Source organism: Opisthocomus hoazin, chromosome 2 (genome assembly GCF_030867145.1).
Source record: "Opisthocomus hoazin isolate bOpiHoa1 chromosome 2, bOpiHoa1.hap1, whole genome shotgun sequence".
Taxonomy (NCBI): Eukaryota; Metazoa; Chordata; class Aves; order Opisthocomiformes; family Opisthocomidae; genus Opisthocomus; species Opisthocomus hoazin.
In genome coordinates, this window is record NC_134415.1 from 60,487,489 (window position 1) to 60,508,752 (window position 21,264).

The 21,264-nt window shown below is 36.4% G+C and overlaps 1 protein-coding gene across 8 annotated transcripts in view; it reads left to right on the forward strand.

Moving 5' to 3' along the window:
- Positions 1-21,264, forward strand: part of SCAF8 (SR-related CTD associated factor 8) — a 107,213-nt gene that overhangs the window by 37,702 nt on the left and 48,247 nt on the right. For 7 of the 8 annotated variants that reach the window (XM_075413837.1, XM_075413839.1, XM_075413838.1 and 4 more), the window contains 10 exons: positions 329-459; positions 3,844-4,020; positions 10,039-10,118; positions 10,541-10,658; positions 13,370-13,501; positions 13,659-13,771; positions 14,203-14,396; positions 16,927-17,027; positions 19,348-19,461; positions 20,120-20,276. In XM_075413837.1, the coding sequence (XP_075269952.1) occupies positions 329-459; positions 3,844-4,020; positions 10,039-10,118; positions 10,541-10,658; positions 13,370-13,501; positions 13,659-13,771; positions 14,203-14,396; positions 16,927-17,027; positions 19,348-19,461; positions 20,120-20,276 (1,317 nt within the window). The remainder of the gene's footprint in view (positions 1-328; positions 460-3,843; positions 4,021-10,038; positions 10,119-10,540; positions 10,659-13,369; positions 13,502-13,658; positions 13,772-14,202; positions 14,397-16,926; positions 17,028-19,347; positions 19,462-20,119; positions 20,277-21,264) is intronic. The other variant, XM_075413840.1, reaches the window with a different exon arrangement.

A 21,264-nucleotide genomic window follows, 5' to 3' on the forward strand; every position in this document is an offset into this window, starting at 1 on the left:
ATATTGTTTCCATTAAATAGTTTAGATTACTGTGTGAAACCTATTTATTTTGCATTTGTCAGTGTTTTTCTTAGTAGTCCCCAAAGGGCAGTAGCCAAAAGAGCTGTGAACTACACTTACACAAAGTAATCCTGCTACTTGAGGAATGTTGATATGAGTCTGTGTTATTTGTGTGTGCTCTACATATGTGTCAGAAAAAAAATTTGAATTGATGGTAATTCAGTCCTTTCTCAGTATTTAATAACAGCAGGGGTTTTTTCCTTCTCTAACACGATTTCCAAGTCTGTATGTTAAAATACTTTGGCATATTGGATTTTCTCTTTTTTAGGAACACCTGTGACTCCAGTTACTCCAGCCAATGTGGTGCAGAATTTACCTGATCCTTGGGTATCTCAGATTGCTAATACAGATACCCTTGCTGCTGTTGCGCAGATTTTACAGAGTCCTCAAGGCCAACAGGTAAATATTTTGTAGACGGTAACACTGTATGCTGTTTGATACTTTGTGTCTTTAAGATGCACTTACGGAATAGTGCTTTCATGAGTATCTCTTAGTTTTGTGTCCAGTATCCATAGTAACTATCCCATGAGGTTGTTCATCACAAGTAAGTTCCAGGTAAACTAAAATTTCCTGTTAACTTTTGTAACCAGCCCTGTTTGTTCCTGAAAATTATCGCAGAATGTGACTTCAGATGAGATGGTCTGTAATACATACTTTTGTTTTCTGTGTAGTATTGCAGATGACTATTATCAAGAGCAGCATTAAGATTTCATGGATATAGGTATAAAATAGAATGCCAGTTTAAGTAGATTTCTCTGTTGGATGCCCCGAGAAGCTGAGCATTGTACAGAATTATATAATGGGAACGTACTCATTCTGCAGTTGCATTGTGTGTGGATTCTTTTATCTTTCCATTAGCTGAATATAGTTTTTATTTTGCAGCATTCAAAAATAAGGTCTTAGAAGTGACTGTGTTCCTCAATTTCTAAATGCTCAACTCCAAAAAAGTGGCTCGATGTGCAGCATCTATTGAATTGCTTGTCCTCTTAACCCGCAGCCACATAAGTTAAGCACACACAGTCAACTTTCTGTAAAAATGTAGATCATAATTTTTCAGTTTGTGCTAGAACTCTGGCACCAGCATAACTATGACATTATAATTTTTATTTGGATTGAGGAATAGGATGTTTTACTTGCCGAGGTACTAAACAAAAATCCCATGCGTGTGAATGAGAAACAGTCACCAGTGAACTGTTACAAAGCACTGATGCTGAAAATAACAACTTTATTTAGTGAGATTGTTTTATAGTGTTCAGCAAAGCAGAATCATCTGTAATTGTTCATAAGTCAAGTGGAGGGAGTATTTTCATCTGATTACACTGAAAGAAACTGATGGGTCATTGAAAAGCAGAACAAAATGAGTTTGTGGGATACGTTGTGAAATGTGGGGGAAAAATGGTGGAATAGCTCTTAAACAAGGAGGGGACATGAAGTAAGAATAGGAAATAATAGAAAGTCAGTAAGGTAATTTTAAAGATTATTACCTAGAGCGTCTTCTGAAAAAAAAAAGGATGAAGCAAAAGAGGGGAATTACGGTTTTAAAGACAGCATATCACAAAGAAACAACATTTGGATATTTAGCTCAAAATGGTAAAATGAGGAAGAGAATGTATTTTGGGGGGGGAGAGGATGATCTTAAGCAGAATATGTATGTGCAGATCTCTAGGATTGGTAGATGAAGTGCAACATTTCCTTTCATCCTGTCCATCTCTTTTCTTCCTGTTCTCCAAGCCACTCCCTCCCCTGCCCATCCCCCGGCTTCAAAGTCCTTGATTTCATTTTGTGTTTTGTGGGTGAGAATGCATGCAGGTAAATCGAGAGTCTAGACATACGAGAGGGCAAAGTAAGAAAGATATGACCAACAAGAATGTGAAGACGGCTAGAACGGTGACCACCCAGGATTTTCCTGCTCTAGGGCTTCCATCTCTGCTTCTGCAGTTTGATTCCTTCCTACTCAGAGCAATGCATGAGGTGTACCAGCCATATTTGCTCATCTGTTGTGGATCGGCCAAGAAGGGAGGGGGGAGCTCTTCAGCTTTGCCTATTGCAGTCATCAGTGAAAGCTCTTGGTGAGGTAGAAAAATAACTGAAGCATTTTCAGAGGCTCTGCTGTATAAGGAGTCTGTATAACTGTTTTTTTAAAGAATAGGAAGGGTTGTTTCACATTGTCAGAAGGTAACTCTAAAACAATCTTGAAAAAGGATCATACATTTTTGATGCATTGTGGAAAAGAAGGTCAACCTAACCGGCTTACACAGAGTTTCTGGTGAGCCCTAGTAAGAAGGGAGGGATTGAACTGTGTAAGAGTTCAGTGGTGAACCCCATGGGAATGTAAACATAATCAGGGACTTACGTCAGCATAGTTTGAGCTACCTGGATTTGCTCAGCCTTTTTCCCAGAAATACCCAAAGGTAAGGCTTCAGGAGTTTACCTCATGGAAGGACAAAGGACTGCTTCCTCTAATTCCATGGCACTTTAGGAGGGCTTCTTTCTATAGGGATATTATTTTTTTCTTTTGTCTGAAGGTAAATCTGTACAATTTCATGGGAGCATGTCTATGCAACAGTTTAATCGATCTGCACATGAAAAAGTCTCTTATATCCTCATTGGCATGGCCTCTTTTAAAATATTATATACAAATAGGAAGTTGGAGTAAGGAAATCAAGATAGGCGATGGGATTGTACATTTGTTCTAAAAATCTATGGAAGATACTCTGTTTTTGTTTATTTTCATCTTCTAGATTTGAAGGAAGAGGCTCTTAGGGTGTCCTGATATACTCTGATGAAATGTCTGAGATGCATTCACTACACTTTTGAAAGTTCCTTCTCTGATAATATTTAGTACTTATTCCAGTATAATCCTAGGCCTCTCCTGGGTTGCGACTGGAGTTGTTTAAACAAACAAACCACCCCAACCACCACACCACCCACCAAAACTATTTTTAAATAATATTTGAAACACCCAACACTATTTTAAAATAATGTTTTTTAACATCTGCTGCTTGGCATTACCTATATTTTGTTTTTACTCTAGCGTACTTTGCTGTTACGGTATGTCTGTTGCCCCAGAGCTGCTGCCCCTGGTTCAACATTGCACCTAGGCAATTTTTATCCTAAGATACTGCTATGCAGAGCCCAGAGTCTGTGCCATTGCAGAAAGTCAAACTGTATTCCCAGTTCCTGGTTACTTTACTTTGTTTTGTTAATATAGCAAGGGAATTGCATTCTGTCGGTACAAACCTGGGTTTCAGCATGAGGTTTTCCTTGTGACTAATCCAGAGACACTAGTGCAAGCTCTTCGTATGGACATGTTGCATCAGCTTATAGTGAAGCTTGCAACAGTGCAGTTATTTTCTCTACACAAATGTTGTTACAGCATAGATTTTCCTAATATAGGTGGGCCGTTAGGAAGCTGGAGTAGGCTAACAGATATTTTTCAGGTCAGAAGGAATCAAACTGGAGAAACAGAAGAGGGGGAACCCTAGAAAACAGGAAATCCTGAGTGGTGACTGGTCATCATGCACCCTGTCAGAGAGCAAGTTAGGAGGAAGAAGCATCTGCATGTCTTATCAGCCACAGAAAACAAATTAGCCAGTAAGTGGGAACAAAATTTGCTGTAAATGAAAACAAAGTAAGATGAAATAGTAGCCACAGGTTAGATGATACTGCATTCCTGAGGTATTTTTTTCCCTAGTTGGAAGAGGAAGAGACTAGTTTGGTTTTCGGTTATTTTTGCTTTTAAATAAGTTTTCTTGTTTAATGCATTTATCTTTTCTCTTTTAGCTTCAGCAGTTGATACAGACACTGCAGATACAGCAGCAGAAACCTCAACCTTCACTACTTCAAGCCTTGGATGCTGGTCTTGTTGTTCAGTTACAAGCCCTCACAGCACAACTTACAGCTGCAGCTGCTGCTGCTAACACACTCAATCCACTGGAACAGAGTGTGTCTTTTAATAAGGTAGAAGTAGAATAATAGAAATTTGAAGAAATATTTATTGTTAAAATATATGTAAGTGAAAGAGTCTTCTTTTGGATTTTACAGTTTGGCTTAAAGATTTTTAAAATACATGAGTATACTAAGAAGTGCTCTATCTTGAAAATATAAAAAAAAAGTCTAGAGAGTAGTATAAATGAAAATATTAGTTATATATGAGTTTAGGGCTAAATGGCATTTTATAGACTATCTCGACCTCGACTTGGAAGGGACCCATAAGGGTCGTGGAATATGAAGATGGAGTTGATTTAGGAAAGTTAAGCCATTGTTACATGTTGTTCTTCACCCTTTGTAACACAGCGGTGAGACATTGAGCATGTCTTGTATTGCTGCTTCCTGTGTTTATGATCTCGGGTAGGAAATGATTTCTTAGAAGGTAATGCGTAATGAAAGGGAAACTTGCAGAAATTTACATACTCTGTTTTCCCTTGTAATAAATTGTAATTTTCTTACATTATAGATGCCAAGAAAATATCTGATCTTAGCCACAAAGTGATAGTAAGTGAAGAAACAAGTTTGCGACTGTAGTGAAAAATTAGTCATGTGACGCTTTTTAAAGGATGTCAAAATGTAAAAAAACAAACAAACCCTGTAGGCAGAGAAACTTTGCGTGTGTTGCAACATATATGCCTATCTTAAATACAGAATGCAGGAATTTAAGACAACTGATATAGTTGAATGCTAGGGAGCGATAACCATACTGGCAATTACAGTAGTAGCAGTTGTATAACAGTAGAATAAAAAAGGAAGAACTTGTACCCAAAGAATAATGAATAAATAAATAAATCTTGTTCTGTTGTCTTAGAAGAAACAGCTTGTGAGTAGACAATCTCTGCAGGATTGTCCTGGAGTGACCAAATAATAAGGAAGTCAGAGAAGCAAAAACCTTTTTTTTCCTAACCCAGATAATCTCTTTTTGAGGCAGTTAGCTGCTCAGAACTTGACATGTGCTGAGTTTAAAGTTTTAGGACAATTTATCTTGTATTTCTAGAAATTGTGCAGCTAAATTCAAATCTCTGAAATAATAAAGAGTTGTCATGACTAATGAAAGTAATGCAGCTGCAAAAATAAGTCAGGAAAATACTGGCCTGTACTCATGCTGTATCACAGCTGTAACCATCAACTCGAGTAGGATGTAATCACAGGCAATTAATGCATCAGTTAATAGAGACTACCTTAATATTTAGATACAAAAAGTAATTAAGAATATGGCATTGTATTGTGGTTTATTCAGCAGACTTAAATTCCAACATTTATATGGATAGCTGTGCTCATAGGTGTGGCTGTCTTGAGTGTTGGACAGCTTAACTGGAGCAAGTTGAAGTAATTGGCATTCTGATGAGATGTTTATATGCCTTGAGTGAGTTCAGCCTGATGCTCTTTAGTTAGTTTATGCTAGTAATAGTATTCAGGAGTCGTGTTGTCATGAAAGTTGTCAGCAGAGTGAAAGTACATGATTGTAATTTCTGGGACTTTCAAGGTAAATGTTGTGGAAGGAATTCTCGTGACAGTGTGATAATTTACAAGCTTTTCATGGTATATAGTGTTGAATTGTTCTTGTAAGCTGTGGAAGAGTTGTGTTTATAGTATGTGAAGTACCTCAGTTCTGCATTATACGAGTAGTGTTAGATTGTAATACATCTCAAATTCCCTGTACAGTGTTCTATAGCATCTCTGTGAATGAACCAATGATGTGTATCTTGTTAGTCCACTGAGGCTTTCACTCAAAGGTTATTTAGGCTGCTTTTCCTCCTTTTTTTTTTTTTTTTTTAAATATAACATTAGCACGATCATACCTATTTTTTCCTTTTTCTGAGGTTTGAGATTTCTGGATCTGGATATTGTAGAAGAGTACGTATTCATATATATATGTAGTAATGGGCAATCTTATTTATGCAGTTATAAGTTTTGGGGATAATAATTTTCCTTGCTTTTCTAATAGTTTCTCAGCACTGATGTAATCTGCCACCTGAATCCCACTTCTCAATAGTTGAAGACTGTGAGTCATAAGGATATAGTTCTATTTATTAGACTTTGTACTTCCTTTTATTACATAATTAATCGTATAATTTTTTTTTACTAGATGTGGCAGCCTTAATAAACAAAGTGTTAGAAAGGCAGTATTTACTTGTATAGGAAGCACCTACATCAGTGTTTTCGTTTGAATCAGAAGCATGCTTTTGGGGTTAAACTTAATTGTTTACATGTACTGCACATCGTTTCACATGGTAGGGCAATCTTGAATGCGTAAAGTAGATTCATTTGCAGTAAGATAAAGCCCAAGACAGCTGCAGCTGCTAATGAGCACTCAGTCGACGGGGCCGGACTGGAGCTGCTTCAGAGTAACTAGTAACAAAGTCCAAATAGCAGGCCCAAATAAAAACTATAAACCAGACTTTTTAAGAGGAAAAGTTTTGGGAATGCTTTGCTTCCCGACGGCAAATCTAGATCTTTGTTAGTGATCTTCCAGGATGCTCTGAAGTGCTAGAGTTTTTGTATGCATTTTAGAGAGCTTGTAAGTTTTATATTTCACAAAAACTGCCTCAGTCACAAGTGGCGATACTGTTAAGCGATACAAGTATCAAAAAACAAGGTATCAGAACAATGCAATGAACAGCAACACTAGACTGTTAACTGCCTTTGTTTGAGTACCAGACATACAGTTGCTTAATCCTTGGGGTTCTAGTCTTTGTAAGAAAACCAGTTGTTAACAAGTATACTTAGAAGAACAGAGCATGAGCCAGCAGAGTGTCCTGGCTGCAAAGAGGGCCAACAACATCCTGGGCTGTGCGACCAGGAGTGTAGCCAGGTGACTGATGGAAATAATTGTCCCAGCTCGACATCCCGTCTACTCTAGGCTGCATCTGGAGTATCACATCCAGCTTTGCCACCCTTGCCCCTGTACAGGAAGGACATTGACAAACTGGAGTGAATTTAGTGGAGGACCACCAAAATGGTCAGGACTGGAGCACTCGCTCTCTGAGGGACTGGACCTGGTTCAGCCTGGGACAGAGGCAGCTTTGGGGAAGGCCTAAAAGCAACCCCTCCCAGCACCCATGGGAAGGCCAGCAAGAAGAAGATGCCAGGCTCTTCACAGCATGGCATAGCAACAGGATTATAGACAACAGACAGAAACTGAAACGAAAGGGCTTTGAGTGAGTATATGGAAAACCTTCTTCCCCTTAAGGACAGTCAAGCACTCAAATACGTTGCTTAGAAAGATTGTGCAGTCTCAGTTTTAGAACCTAAGATGTTTCCAAGACTCAGCTGAATGAAGCCCTGAGTAACCCTGTCTGAGCTCACAGCTAAGCTTGCTGTGAGCAGAAAGTTGGACTGAGACCTATTGAGGTCCCTTTCAACCTGGACTGTCCTGTGATCATAAGGTTTATGGAGAACGGGGCCGAAGAGATACCGTCATCTGGTGGAAGCTGACGAAGTATTCTTACCTGAGGTGCAGTGACCAATCCTGAACAGCTTAAAAAAGCTGCAGCGCAAAATAAGACAATCTAGCCATTCCTGAAAGCAGTGATTAAAAATATTGAGTAGTTTCTATAGAAGATACTGAACAGACTTGTGATGGAGTTTAGAGAACTGAGGATGGGGCCGTGATGTGGATGTAGAAGTACTTACGTGGTTGAAGGCAGTGTCCAAAAGGCAAACATTCTGAGTTGGCAGACATAAAAAAAAGACAGCTTTTATGTTAAAAAAACAGTACGCATTGAGATCCAAAGACAACTGTGAAGCTTAGTTCTCATTCCATGATATAATGATGGTGAATTAGATAGCAAATATAAATAGTGCAGGAAAATATTTCTGATGAATGTGAAAGTATCTGTCTTTTAAAAAAAAAAATCAATATTTTTAATAAATTCAGTAGTTCTTCCAGTCTTTAGTTTTCAAGCTCTTCAGTCTTTGTAGTAACTTGTGGTAATAAGTTGAGCAAATTACTGTGCGTCACATGAAAAATTCCTTACTTTTGTCAACATCAAATGTGTGTGTTTTGTGATCTTGCTACATGACCATATCCTTGTGTTATGTCTTTCTTTAGAAAGATTTTTTGATCAACATTTCCTATACATTTATATCCTATTCCTTGTATTTTAATTTCTAAAGAGAGTATACTGATACTTCAGAAGAATTTTGTTTCCTTTGGAATAAAAAGCATTTTTCATGTCTTTAATTTTTCCCATTGCTTTTTCTAAACATATTGTGTCCTTAGGTAATTAAAGTAACAGTTGTAGTATTCATGGAAAGTTTTATACTTTTATATGCATGTATGTGGTGGGTTAACCTGGGTATCCTAATATTTAATTTGTTTTATATTGCTTTATTGTAGAGAGTATTCCATTACAATTTATTTAAAAATCAAGATATTTCAGTTCAGATTTTTCCCTTTAATATCTACTATGTTATTTAAAACAAATTTAAACAAAAATCATGCTACACATTTGCCTATCTTGGCTGGAAGTTCTTGGATTTTCTCTGGCACCAGTTTAACTAAATGATTTTTTGCATGTCTTAAATTGTTGACTACTTTCCATTTTTTCCTTTTCTCTGGTGATAAAATAGTACATATTCTGTTATCTTCCTTTCTACTTTGTCATGATGGAAGATACATGGTGATTAATAATATTTTAAACATGAGATTCTTGGTTTTCTAAAATGCATGTTTTTTTCAGAGCAGCGGCATTTTGCAAATGCTTTACTTGAAAATATTGTAACAGTATAAAAAAAGCGTGGCAACCACCTTGCTTTAAATGGATTAAATATATATGGTGGAAGTTATTCTCGGTTTTAGCATCCCATCTCACATAAACTGCTGTGTTTTCTCAGAGATGTATTCAATCCTGATTTCATATGTGTTAGATTATTTCATTGCGAAAATAGTTTTAAAAATTCTTTGTTCTTCTTGCTGGACTCCAGTAGTTGGGGAGTATATACAGCATTCTGAGAAAGAAAATGGGCTACTGAATCATCATGGCATGTTACTGGAGGAGATTTTGCCTTGGTATTTCAAAAGGACTGCCCTATGTGTTCTCATTCTCTTGGGTTTTTTCCTCTGAGACAAGGATTTGAGAAGTTATGGCAGTTTGTAGTACAAAGTTAACTCTGCTTTTTAGAAAAATTCCAAGGTGTAAAGACCCATGGACAAGGGTTTGATAGCACCGCTCTATCAATAGTTACTTAAAAAAGACAACTTCAGTTACAAATAACGTTTGTTGTATTTCTTCATGCTTGTTCTTTGGTTTTTGTCTTCAAGAAAGTAAAATGCTACGGAAATGGTTCTGGGCTGTTTGAAAACTAGTAAGCAAAACAAACTTTTTTAGTTCAGGAGAACTACAGCGTAGACATCTTTACAGAAGAAACAGGAAGTTTATCTAGATTTTTCTTTTTCACTCTCAGATACCTTTCTTTTTATCCTTCTGGAAGCTTATTCCTCTTACATGATAACTGCTTGCTTTGATTTTTCACAGACTATGTGAGAAGTTGTTTTCAAGGAGCAGCATGTTTGAATGAATTCAGGTTGTCTAAATTACACATGTATGTGAAAATACAGTAATTCTTTGTGACGTAATCAAGCTGTAGGTCTTCTCTTGATATGGGCAGAGCAGTTTACTGATTGTCAAAGGATTGAATAGTTGGCCTCTTTGTGGTAATTTGTTCTAATTAAAGGTACTATTACATAAAATTAGTCTTTATTTAAGCCTTCCTCCAAACTAGCTGTTATTTACTATGGAAAGAACACGTGGTTGTGCTTGTAACAGCAGCCAGAGCTCGAGAAAGCCATGGATAAAATTTGTATTTGATGCATTCAAGAGTTTGGTAGCAATAGCAGTATGACATTTAATTTTCTATTCAGGTTATTTGCCACACTTCTTTTTTTCTGTTAAGTTGAGAAATAAGACCTTTTTTTTTTTTTTAACAAGTAAATAAAGTGACCTATAAGGAGTAGTCATTAATGCCTGTTTTGCTTTTTCCTAGAAGCTGATGGACAGGTTCGACTTTGGGGAAGAATCTGAACAAAATGAAGAGCCTAAAAAGGAAACGCCCACTTCCCAACTGTAAGATCAAGCTATGTTTCTTATGGAAAGTGCTAAAGTTTGACTGACACTAGTTGAACATTAGGATTAAATAGTAAGGAAAGTGTTGCTTCTTTCAGAGCAGAAGTATACTAAAACAGTAGGAAGAGAAAAGACAGTTTACTAAATTAATGAAACATACACATTTTTAAAATATTTAATATACGTCCGTGTGCCAGAAGTTTTGTTGGCTTCATCTTAAAGTTAGAATGTTCTTTGCTTTGTTAATTATATTCATAGTGTTAATGTGATAGTGATGATGACAGAAGGTGGAACTAGCTACATGGTCTTCATTATTCTACATTTTTAGTTAAACTTGAAACTCAGTTGTGAAGACCTGTTTACCAACTGTTTAAACCAAGAGGAAAAGTTGTGGGTTTTTTATTTAAATTATTTCGTTTTAGGCCTTTAGTACCAGAATCTGTGAACAACTCACTTTTTCACCAACTAGCTGAACAGCTACAGCAACAAAATTTAGAACATCTTAGACAACAGCTTCTTGAGCAACAGCAGCCTCAAAAGGTAAGAACTCCATCTTGTGGCTGTTTTAATTATTATGTTCTCCACTGATAAAAAATTCATGCTGTACTTCAGGAAAAAATAATTGTTACTGACAATTCTCTTACAATGAAAGTCTTTGTCATTAGCTGATCATCTAATAGAAGCTTGCAGTGTAAGTGGAATAAGCGGAAGAAAGTGCTCAAAGCAGAAAAAAACCCCACAACCAAATGTATGGGGTGTACATTTTGCTTCTCTTGGGGAACGGTACCCTTTAGCTGAGTTACAGACTGACTGTGCATTGGTGGCTCAGCTTTTTATATGGGGAAAAAAAAGCTTTTTCCCTGCTATCAGAAAGAAGGTGAGCACTGAAGTGATTTTGCTCCTGTCTGTGAAGAGAGAAGCATGCAAGCTGCTGCTGCACAACCATAAAGAGGACAGAATATAAATGGCAGATAACTTTAATTTCCCCTACCAAGCTTTAAATCTTGGCTAATAAATGTCTCGTTCTGTTGAAGAATCTGAGCTAAAGAACAGTCACGTATTTCCTGAGAAAGTATTAATTAACAACTGATGCTTGAGACAACCCAGGATTCCTTCTTAACTGTGTGAATTGGGTCCTCTCTACCCTACATTGAAGTAAATTGGCTTCTTTCTTCTGAGGTTAGTCCTCAGTATTTAGCTCTTCTTTTCCCCTCTTGATCCCAATTCCTGATCTGATTAGAAAACAAACAAAAGTTTATTCTGTCTTGACACTGACCAGATACAAGTTGGACTTTCTGTGAAGTATTTAGATCGAGTTTCACAGTAAAATAGAAATCTTAGATTTAAAGAAAATCTGAGGGATCACAACCTTAAAAATCTGTTGGGGATTTTAGTTTAACCTGTGCAAAGGTGCAGTCGCTCAGCTTTCAATCAAGAATGTCATTTGAGTTTTCAATTTGTGACTTTGAGTTTTGAATCGTTTAGAAAAATAGTAATTTAATTTTTACTATGTATTATTTTCATATTCTACTGCTTTATTTTACAATGTTTTATTTTCATTTCTCATTTAAGTGCAGTAACTGAGAAAGTTTGTACAAGATAACTACAAACTAAATAGTTTTTGATGTTGGTGGATATCTAGCAATTTCTGGCTTTCAACACCAAAAAAAATTGTAAAGGAATATAGCTTTGAAGAGTGCATCTCTTTTAGGAGCTTTTGATGTGACATATTTAAAAGTAACTATTGAATTTGAAAATAAAAATGCTGAATACCTGCCTTATTGTAAAATAAGCAGAATTAAATTAATTTCATCTATGAAATTAAGTTACAGTACATTTATGGGTAGAATGTTCATATGACTCACCCCTTGTTATTTGATATTCTATTCCAAGTTCAGAAGTAGTTTTCCTTCAGTTCCACTCAAATTCTTGTCTAGCCAGTACGGAGTGGAAGAAGTTCTATTTTCACCTTGATAGCAGCTAAAAGATGCAAACTTCTGCTGGATCTAGTTTGTAATGAGTGCAGTGTGTTATGAGGAAGATTTACTTTAATTCCATGTTTAATCATCAGTCAGAAAGATTAAGGGAAAGAGAAGGAAAGATAAAACACAAAACAAAATTATGAAGCATCTGATTAGGAGCAGAGGGAGGGCAGGAGAGTAGAAGACGGAAACAGAAGGAGTAACAAGAAATGTAGGAGTTGATATTAATAAACAGATTGTTGAAGAATAATTCAATATAAGGAAAATGTGACAAAACAGATAATGTTAGAATGCAAATGCATTAACTGAATTATAGTAGATTTGTTTTATTTTTCTGCAAGCTGTTGATGAAGATAAAACAAAAAAACCTTGGTGCTACATGCCATTTTGCTAACTTTCTAGTTCTCCTGGCAGATAGAATACCTAGCATTTGTTTAATGAAGGTGAAAATGTAATGAGAATCACTGAAATATTTACCTGCGGTATTGGATTATGGGTTTAAAATTACTTTTCAAAATTGTCCTCATAGCATTTCTGAGTGTTTTTGTTGCTTTTCCTGTATTTCTTGAATTTCTTTCATATTTTACAGATATTTATTCCAAATATGTACTTTCAGTCAAATGTACAGGCCATTATAGTTTTTTCTGTAGCAAATAAACAGCAGATTTAGTATTTCACATTTTTTAATTTTGGTTGTTTTTCAGAACTGCTTGTTTTCTTAGGTCTCTTGTAATTGACATGCTGACAGAAATGACACAATGCACTCCCTTGTAGTAATTTCTTGTGTTAAATCACACACTGTAAGGACGTTTGGAGTTAAATGTATATTTTTAACTAGTTAAATTGGTATTGCAAATATTTTCATTATATTAATAACAAAATATAATTTATTAATGCATGTGCATAGGTGACCAATGAGTATCTTTCAGAGTCACTGTACGTATGGCTGCCATCACTGTTGTTTGTCCTGTGAGTTTTTGTTTTGAAGCCAGCCAAATTAGGCAACAAATAGTGTGCTTTTGGTTTTTTGATTCAGCAAATAGATAGTATTTTTTTCATAGTCAGGTATATTAGTTATTTCAAAGGATGATATTAAAAAAGGGAATGGAATGGAGTGACATCCAGTTCAGCTTTCACATTAATGGGAAGAGGAAAAATAAGAGAAACTTAATAAATATTTTTTCAGAGATATTTGAACAATTGTTTCACATGCACTATTACACTTTGAATGATGAGGCTTTTTATGGTGTATTATTATTTGTTACTTAGGCAAGCCCTGAGGAGAATCAAGAAGGAAATTTTGGTTCAGAGCACTCTGCATCACCATCACAAGGGAGTAGTCAACAGCAGTTTTTAGAAGTAGAAACAAATGTAGATGATTCAATGGATATTCAACAACAGGTAAAACTATTCAAAATTTTCATTACAGAAATTGAAAGGATAACGCATACTAAAATGATTTCAAAATGAGTAATATGGATGTATGCTTTCATATAGTCATATGTATTGTGAGTATATTTATTAAATGTTACTGAACATCTGTTATGTCTGACCTCAGGACATGGATATAGATGAAGGACAGGATGTTGCTGAAGAAGAGATTTTTGAACAAGAAGAAAAGAAAGCAGCTGTTCATTCAAGATCAAGAACTCGTTCAAGATCTCGTTCAAGGTTTCATAATTAACTTGTATTACATAAATTAAGGTTTTCTAAAACAAAGTTGCAATATGTGCTTATCATTCTCAATTCTGTATTTTCCAAAATTGTCATGAGCAGTTTTTGACAATGAAAAAAAGTGTTCATTTAATATTTGTGTGTTAGATACAGACTTTCTGTATGAAAGTTCATTTTGTGTGTCTGTGGTTTACTTTAAATTTGTAAAGACCTGTTCAGGTAACAATAATAACTAACGCTAACGAGCTGGACAGATTTTCTATGCCAGAAAAATAGATACTGTTATGGAACAGTTTGAATGTGTTTTATTTTAAGTTCAAGGTGTGTTTTCTGTTCTGCACGGTAATGACATTAAATTTATTTCCTGAAGCAGTTTGAGTGATTATAGTGGAAATGTCTTTACCATACTGATATTAAATATTTTGTAGGTCACCAAGAAAACGAAGGTCTAGATCACGATCTGGTTCTCGTAAGCGTAAACACAGAAAACGTTCACGCTCAAGATCAAGAGAAAGGAAGAGAAAGTCATCTCGGTCATATTCCAGTGAAAGAAGGGCTAGGGAGAGGGAAAAAGAACGTCAGAAAAAGGGATTGCCTCCTATACGGTCAAAAACACTAAGTGGTAAGTGGCAACTGCTTACTCTTTTAATAATGTAGTATTAAAGGGAAAAAAGGCTTTGGTTTTCATTGAAAGAACAAGATTTAGCTTGAGTACTGTTACAAAATACAGTAACCATATTCTTTTTTAGAAGTTTCATTTCTGATGTTTCTTATAACTTAGATACATCATTTCATCTTAAAGGAAAGCAAGTATCATACTGTTCTACTGATTATTTTACTCATACTGTTGCACCAATGATTTTACTTCTGAACAGAGAGTAGCAAGGGCTGTCCCTAAGTTACAATCTGCTTTCTCTTTAATACCATCTTGTATGGGGCATTTGAAGATCATCAGTGCTTGATCTGAAAATTGGGACGCTGATAAGACATTTGAGTATGTGGTACACACTTTGAACACTTTGCTGAGTATCTTAGAGGCCAGTTTTGTTAAACCTTTAGAGTGCTTTTTAAATAGCTTTTCACAGGAATATAGAGACAAAGCAAATGGAAATGTGAAACATATTTTGCTATTATAAGGTAGACCATAATGGTCGTATCTTAGCAAAGTATCCAAAACCAACTAGATTTCAGCTTCTGCAGAGTGCTGCTGTGCACTGTTGTCGTTTCTACAAAGAATTTACACACTGAAAAGAAGGAAGGTTCGTAGGGAGAAGGATGAGAACTTTGTCAACACCGCTGCTTAAATCAAAGGGAATGTATTTTCAGATAAGCTCTAGAAACAGTGAAATTGGGTGTAATCATCTGCTTCTGTATCAGTATATCCCATTGCTGCTGTTAGTAGGACTCGGGATTCTTGGGATACACAATTATAACTAGTTTATTTTTTGTCGTGAACTTGTGTTCCTGAATTTAACTTTATTTAGATAACGTATACACATTTTCTGATGTAGGTTTGCATTTTTTTTGTGTCTTAAAACTGTATCATTTATCTGACAAGATGAGCAGTTCAAAATCTGTTTTTGCAAAGGAGTGTTCTGTTTTCTCCACATGAATATTTTATATCATTCCAAGATGGCTTTAAACTCAGGACTTCACTACAGTTAGACATACATTTTTTTCTCCTCTGGCTTTTCACATGAAAATAGGCAAATCAGTTGTATGATGTAGATTTCTCCCAGTAGCCCACAAAGAAGGGAGCTATATTCAGAATGGATGGAAGCTGGGACGCAGGGATGTTAAGTAACCTGATTAACAGCAGCAGCAATTCAGGTCCTGTAAAGTGACCCAACTCATGGAAAGGAGATATTAAGAAGGCTAAGTGGAGTGTAGAAACTTTTTGGGGGTGAATAAATAAATAAATAGGTAATTCACCTGACAAGTGTTTTAATTCATGAAATTTGTTCAGTGACAGTCACTGTTACCACTTACTGAGATCTGAAGAATTGTTTCATAGAGCTTAACACCATGAGAAACAAAAGGGTCATATACAAGCATGCCAGGAATCAATTTTGTCCAAGAGAAATCTTTAGACTAGTCATTCCCAGTACTGCTGACTACTGCTGTCAGTTGAAAATGTCAGTTGACAGAGGAATGCGCAGCACTGGTTTCCAGCTTGGTGCATCAAGATTGGTACAGGAAGGATGCGTTGATGTGTTGAGATGATGAAGAAAAATGTGTCCTTGGTTCAGGATAGGGCAGGCCCAAGAGATGCTGGTTGTCTGGCTTTGTTCTACCTTAGATTCTTTAATAGCCTCAGTGGATTACTCAGGGTAGTAAGATACTTGAGGAAAACCACAAATACTGACCTAATCTCTTGCTGATTTAGATCACCCTGTGTTAAGTGGAAGCGATTGCTTGGAGTTTGTCAAGGCTTGTGCACATATATTGGCTAATATTTGGGAGGCAAAAGAATGTTAACCATGTTCCTATTGGAAGAGGAAGTTTTAGCTCACATGTCAGTGAGTGCTCGAATTGGCAAGGGGGACGGGGCGGCTAGGCATTTGGGAGATGAATTGCAGGGAACTGGGCTCGTGGTGGAATTGACGAGATTCGGAAGTATCATGGATATCTTCAGCTCAGTGGTGGGCCTCAGCCAAGTCTGTCTTTCTGGGACGTTCCCCAAGGTAAAGTAAAAGTATAGTTTTCATTTTTTTCAGGTGAAAATGCGGTGCATAATAATACACTTCTAGCCAGTTAGGCTTTCTTTGTTAAAACTGACTTTAAATCCTAGAGGCATGTTTTTTATGGAATGTGGAATAGAAATGAGATCCACCCCCTCCCCTTAATTACTGCAGTTTACCTTAGCTAATAATCTACAGAATTTTATTTTGTCATTTCTTTTAAATCTACTACTTTGCTTAAAAGAAAATGAAACAAGAATGAACACTTCTACTGAATATCTCTTTGGTGTCCTTTAACCCTTTAACATTTTTGTTAATGTACTTAAATCTCTATATAGTAATAGATTTACTATTTTTGCTCTTTGATCAGTGATTTCGGTGTAATTATAAAGCCTTTTATATCCATGCTATAGAGTATTTCATAAGCTGACATTCTAGTATTTTGATTGACATGAATATGTCTCTTGACAGTTTGCAGTACTACTCTTTGGGTAGGCCAAGTAGACAAGAAGGCTACACAGCAAGATTTAACTAACTTGTTTGAAGAATTTGGACAAATAGAGTCAATTAATGTAAGTAAGCATGTTACACATTTTCAGGGATTACAGACTAGCAATTTAAACATGCTTTTGCTTCTGAATTTCTTTTAGCAGCTTAAGCTTGTATTTAGGAGACTGTTTTTTATCACTGTTTAAAAACTGGTTATGGTGTTTGCTTGTTTGGTCTCCACGTACTGTCTTTTGAAGCACTAAAGACAGTACACTTCATGGTAAAATGGCTTTGCCCGAGCACTAGCAATTTACACAGCTTTCTAAACCAGGGTCTCATGTCTTTACTCTTTTTATGATGTGGCACAGGGCACGTATCATTTTTTCTTGGACTAATGGGCACAAACTGATATCCATCCACATTGTTCTTGGTTACGTTCCATACAGAGGGTTCCTTAAGTGGAAGCAATGTGCATAAAACATTTAGAAGAAAGGAAATTGTACTGTAAACAATTGTTTATTCTAAAATGTTACAATTAAAAAAATGCTTATAATTAGGAGATAGATTTCTCATGATTTAGAGTAATTTAGATTTAGATGTTTAGAGTCATACTTTGGTGTTGCCTGTAATTCAGCTTCAGGAGAAAGTGTTTTTCTCCTAAAATAACGCATCTACATGAGAGAAATTTGGATTTTTGTCACTTGCTACAGCAGTTTTAAAGTGCTTCTCATGCAGTTTCATTTCCGATAATATTTTTACTATTTTTTCTGTCAAATTAATATATTCAAATATGTAATTAATAAGGAGTAGTTTTTGTGGCATTACAGAATCTTTCACAAGTGAAAAAAAACCCATAGCCTGACATTTAAGTGTCATTTTGATTCGCAGGGACTAGTAATTAAGAAGGTTCAAAGGAAAGTAGTGTAACAACCATAATGTCCCAGTGCCTGTTACTTTTCAGAGGCAAATCATACTGTAAATAGTTCATCCTACATGTTCCATAAAGTTTTAAGTACATAGGAAAACGTTGTGTGTCTTAAATATATTTTTATAAGATCTGTATTAAAATCTATCATCTTAAATATTTTTTGTTCGTTATTGTGGCGGGTTGCCCCTGGCTGGATGCCAGGTGCCCACCAGTGCCCCTCTGTCACTCCCCTCCTCAGCTGGACAGGGGAGAGGAAATGTGACGGAAAAGTTCGTGGGTTGAGGTAAGGGTAGGGAGAGATCAATCACCAATAACAGTCACGGGCAAAACAGACTCGACTTGGGGAAATTAGTTTAATTTATCACCAATCAAATTGGAGTAGAATAGTGAGAAATCAAACCAAATCTGAAAAACACTTTCTTCCCCTCAAACCTGTTCCGGCATGGGGTCTTCCATGGGCTGCAGGTGGAGATCTGCTCTACTGTTGGACCTCCATGGGCTGCAGGGGGACAGCCTGCCTCACCATGGTCTTCACGGGCTGCAGGGGAAAAAAATCTCTGCTCCAGCCCCTGGAGCACCTCCTCCCCCTCCTTCTTCGCTGTCCTTGGTGTCTGGAGAGTTGTTTCTCTCACATCTTCTCATTCATCTCTCCCTCTTCAATTGCTGTTACGCAGGATTTTTCCCCCTTCTGAAATACGTTATCCCAGAGGGGGCTCCCACCATCACTGATGGGCTCGGCCTTGGCCAGCAGCAGGTCTGCCTTGGAGCCGGCTGGCGCTGGCTCTGTCGGACATAGGGGAAGCTTCAGGCAGCTTCTCACAGAAGCCACCCCTGTAAGCCCTCCTGCTACCAAAACCTTGCCATGCAAAACCAATACAGTTCTGTTACTGTGTGCTTCTAAATAATGTAATAGCACACCTACAGTTTTGACTAAAACTAAAATAAGCAGTTGTCATGCATGATTTGCAAACTTTCAAAGATTACATGCCACATCATACTTTTCTTTCCTAAATAAAACTTTGAAGCTAGTGGAAATCACACTTCAGGAATGAGGACTCTGCCATTCAAAAATGCAGATACGTCTAATAACAAGTTTGTGCCTCTGTGAAAGGTTGTTGCTCAGCTCGCAGTCAGTTTGGAGCTTAAGAAGAGGTAGCAACCTCTGCTTTTCTGAAGTCGTTATGGTATAGCTCCCAGTTCTTGCTTGCTCCATGTTGTTCAAATCTTTCATGTCACTTTTAGCACCCGTTGTTCGGTTTACTGCTGCTTCTTGAAACTGTTATAACTGAAGTACCCTGCCGATATCACTCTTTAAGTTTTGCTGATGCTCAAAATTGTTAATTTTGGTGATTAAAGTAGCGATTGTTTATAGTGTAAGCTTTTCCTTTTTTTGGTATTAGTGTTCGCTTAGTGTAGTTACATAACATGAAGTAATGTTTTTTCTGCTTTTGAAGACCACTGCTTTTTTTCCATAGATGATTCCTCCAAGAGGCTGTGCTTATGTCTGTATGGTTCATAGACAAGATGCGTATCGTGCTCTTCAGAAACTTAGTTCTGGGTCCTATAAAATTGGATCTAAAATTATTAAGGTAAGTTGATTTTAATCTAAGGATGCTGTCCATTTCAAATACAGTACAGAGTTAATATGATTTGTCATTTAGCAGCTGTTCATTCGAATGTGCAATATGGAGAAGGATAGTAAAGCAATAAAGTGTAAATGGTTTTCTTTCCTCTCTGTGTAAAATGCAGCTTTGAACAGGCAACGTGAAAGACAGTAAAGCAAAATTGTGATTTGATACTTAGGAAATACATGGAGAACATTTTATATGTGTGCTAATGATGAGAGTGCAAGACTGTAAACAACCTAAGTTCTGTACCTGACCATGTGAATCTCTTAATAAGTTTGATAGTAGTCTTACAGAGTTAAGTATATGACTAAATGCTGTATAGGCTCTACTTTCTTTGATGCTTTAGGATAAGTCCTTGAAATGTGGTATTTTTAGTTTCCCTATATATATATTGGAATTAATGTAGAACAATTTTAAGTTTTTTGATCTTCCACATACCTGTTGCAGAGGCCAGGTAAACTTCCAGAGGTTCTCTTAAAATTAAAAACTTGTTAAAACTTTCATAAATAGACACTGAACATTGATCTGCAGTGGCAGAAATATGAAGGAAATGATCTGAAATACTCTATTCACAGGTTACAGGATTTAAACAGATTATCTGGTTGTGTTTTATTTTCAGATTGCCTGGGCTTTGAATAAAGGTGTAAAAACAGAATACAAGCAATTCTGGGATGTGGATCTGGGAGTTTCATACATTCCTTGGGAGAAAGTAAAATTGGATGATTTGGAGGGCTTTGCTGAAGGTGGCATGATTGACCAGGAAACAGTAAATACGGGTACGGACAGTAACAATGATTGTGATAGTTAGAAAATGTGTTTATTTTGGTAACAGCAAATCCTTAGAAAGTTTATTGTTTGGGTAACGCATACTCTTTTTCAATTTACATAATTTTATTAGCTACTTTTTTATAACATCAGTGGCATTGTAGTCATGAAATCCAGATTGTCTTTGTAGATGAGTAACTGGTTGATTGTCACGACAATGAAGAATTAGTGACAAAGGGGAATTAATTTAAGCAAGCTACTAAAGGTTAGCATTTTTTAAAACAGTTATGAGTTTGCACACTCATTTCCAAGTATGTAAAATATTAATTTGTGTAGAAATTATGATCTGCTTATGATTGTGAAAAGTCTTCTATTCAGGGGTAAGACTTAAGTTGGAATTGGAACTTGTCCAAATAGGCTCAGCTTAGCTGAACCTTAAGGTATTTCCTCCATAAAGTCAGAGAGACAGGAAAGCAAGTAATGTCAGACCTTACTCTGAAACCTAGTTGAGAGGTTTGTTAGGTTTGTAAACGTTCACGAGTACTGTGTTTTCTTGAAATGGATCTAGCACCAAAGGAGTGGACTATGTTGAACTAAACAGTAGATTAAGACTGTTTTATAATAGTGATGATAATTTGCAGGGCAAAATGCAGTCTTGCTTTGAGTAAAGATTAAATATAAATGGCAGAAAATTTAAAACACGGAACACTACTGAAATACATTCACTGTGTTATACTTGAAATACAAAACTTTTGGAGGAAGTGACGGAAGGAAGAAAAGGGTTTTGGGGTGAGGTTTTTTAGCATGAGGATTCTCTGTCTTGTAGTAGCCAGCTGATAACAGATACGTTGACAACAGCAATTTTTAGAAAACTGGAGCGTACTCTACATTGCAGATGACTAACAGAATCATTGGTGAAAAAGCTTGGCAAGGTTTGAAAAATGGGTTTGTATACAGGCATAATTAAACAGTATTGCAGGTGATTAAAGATATATTACA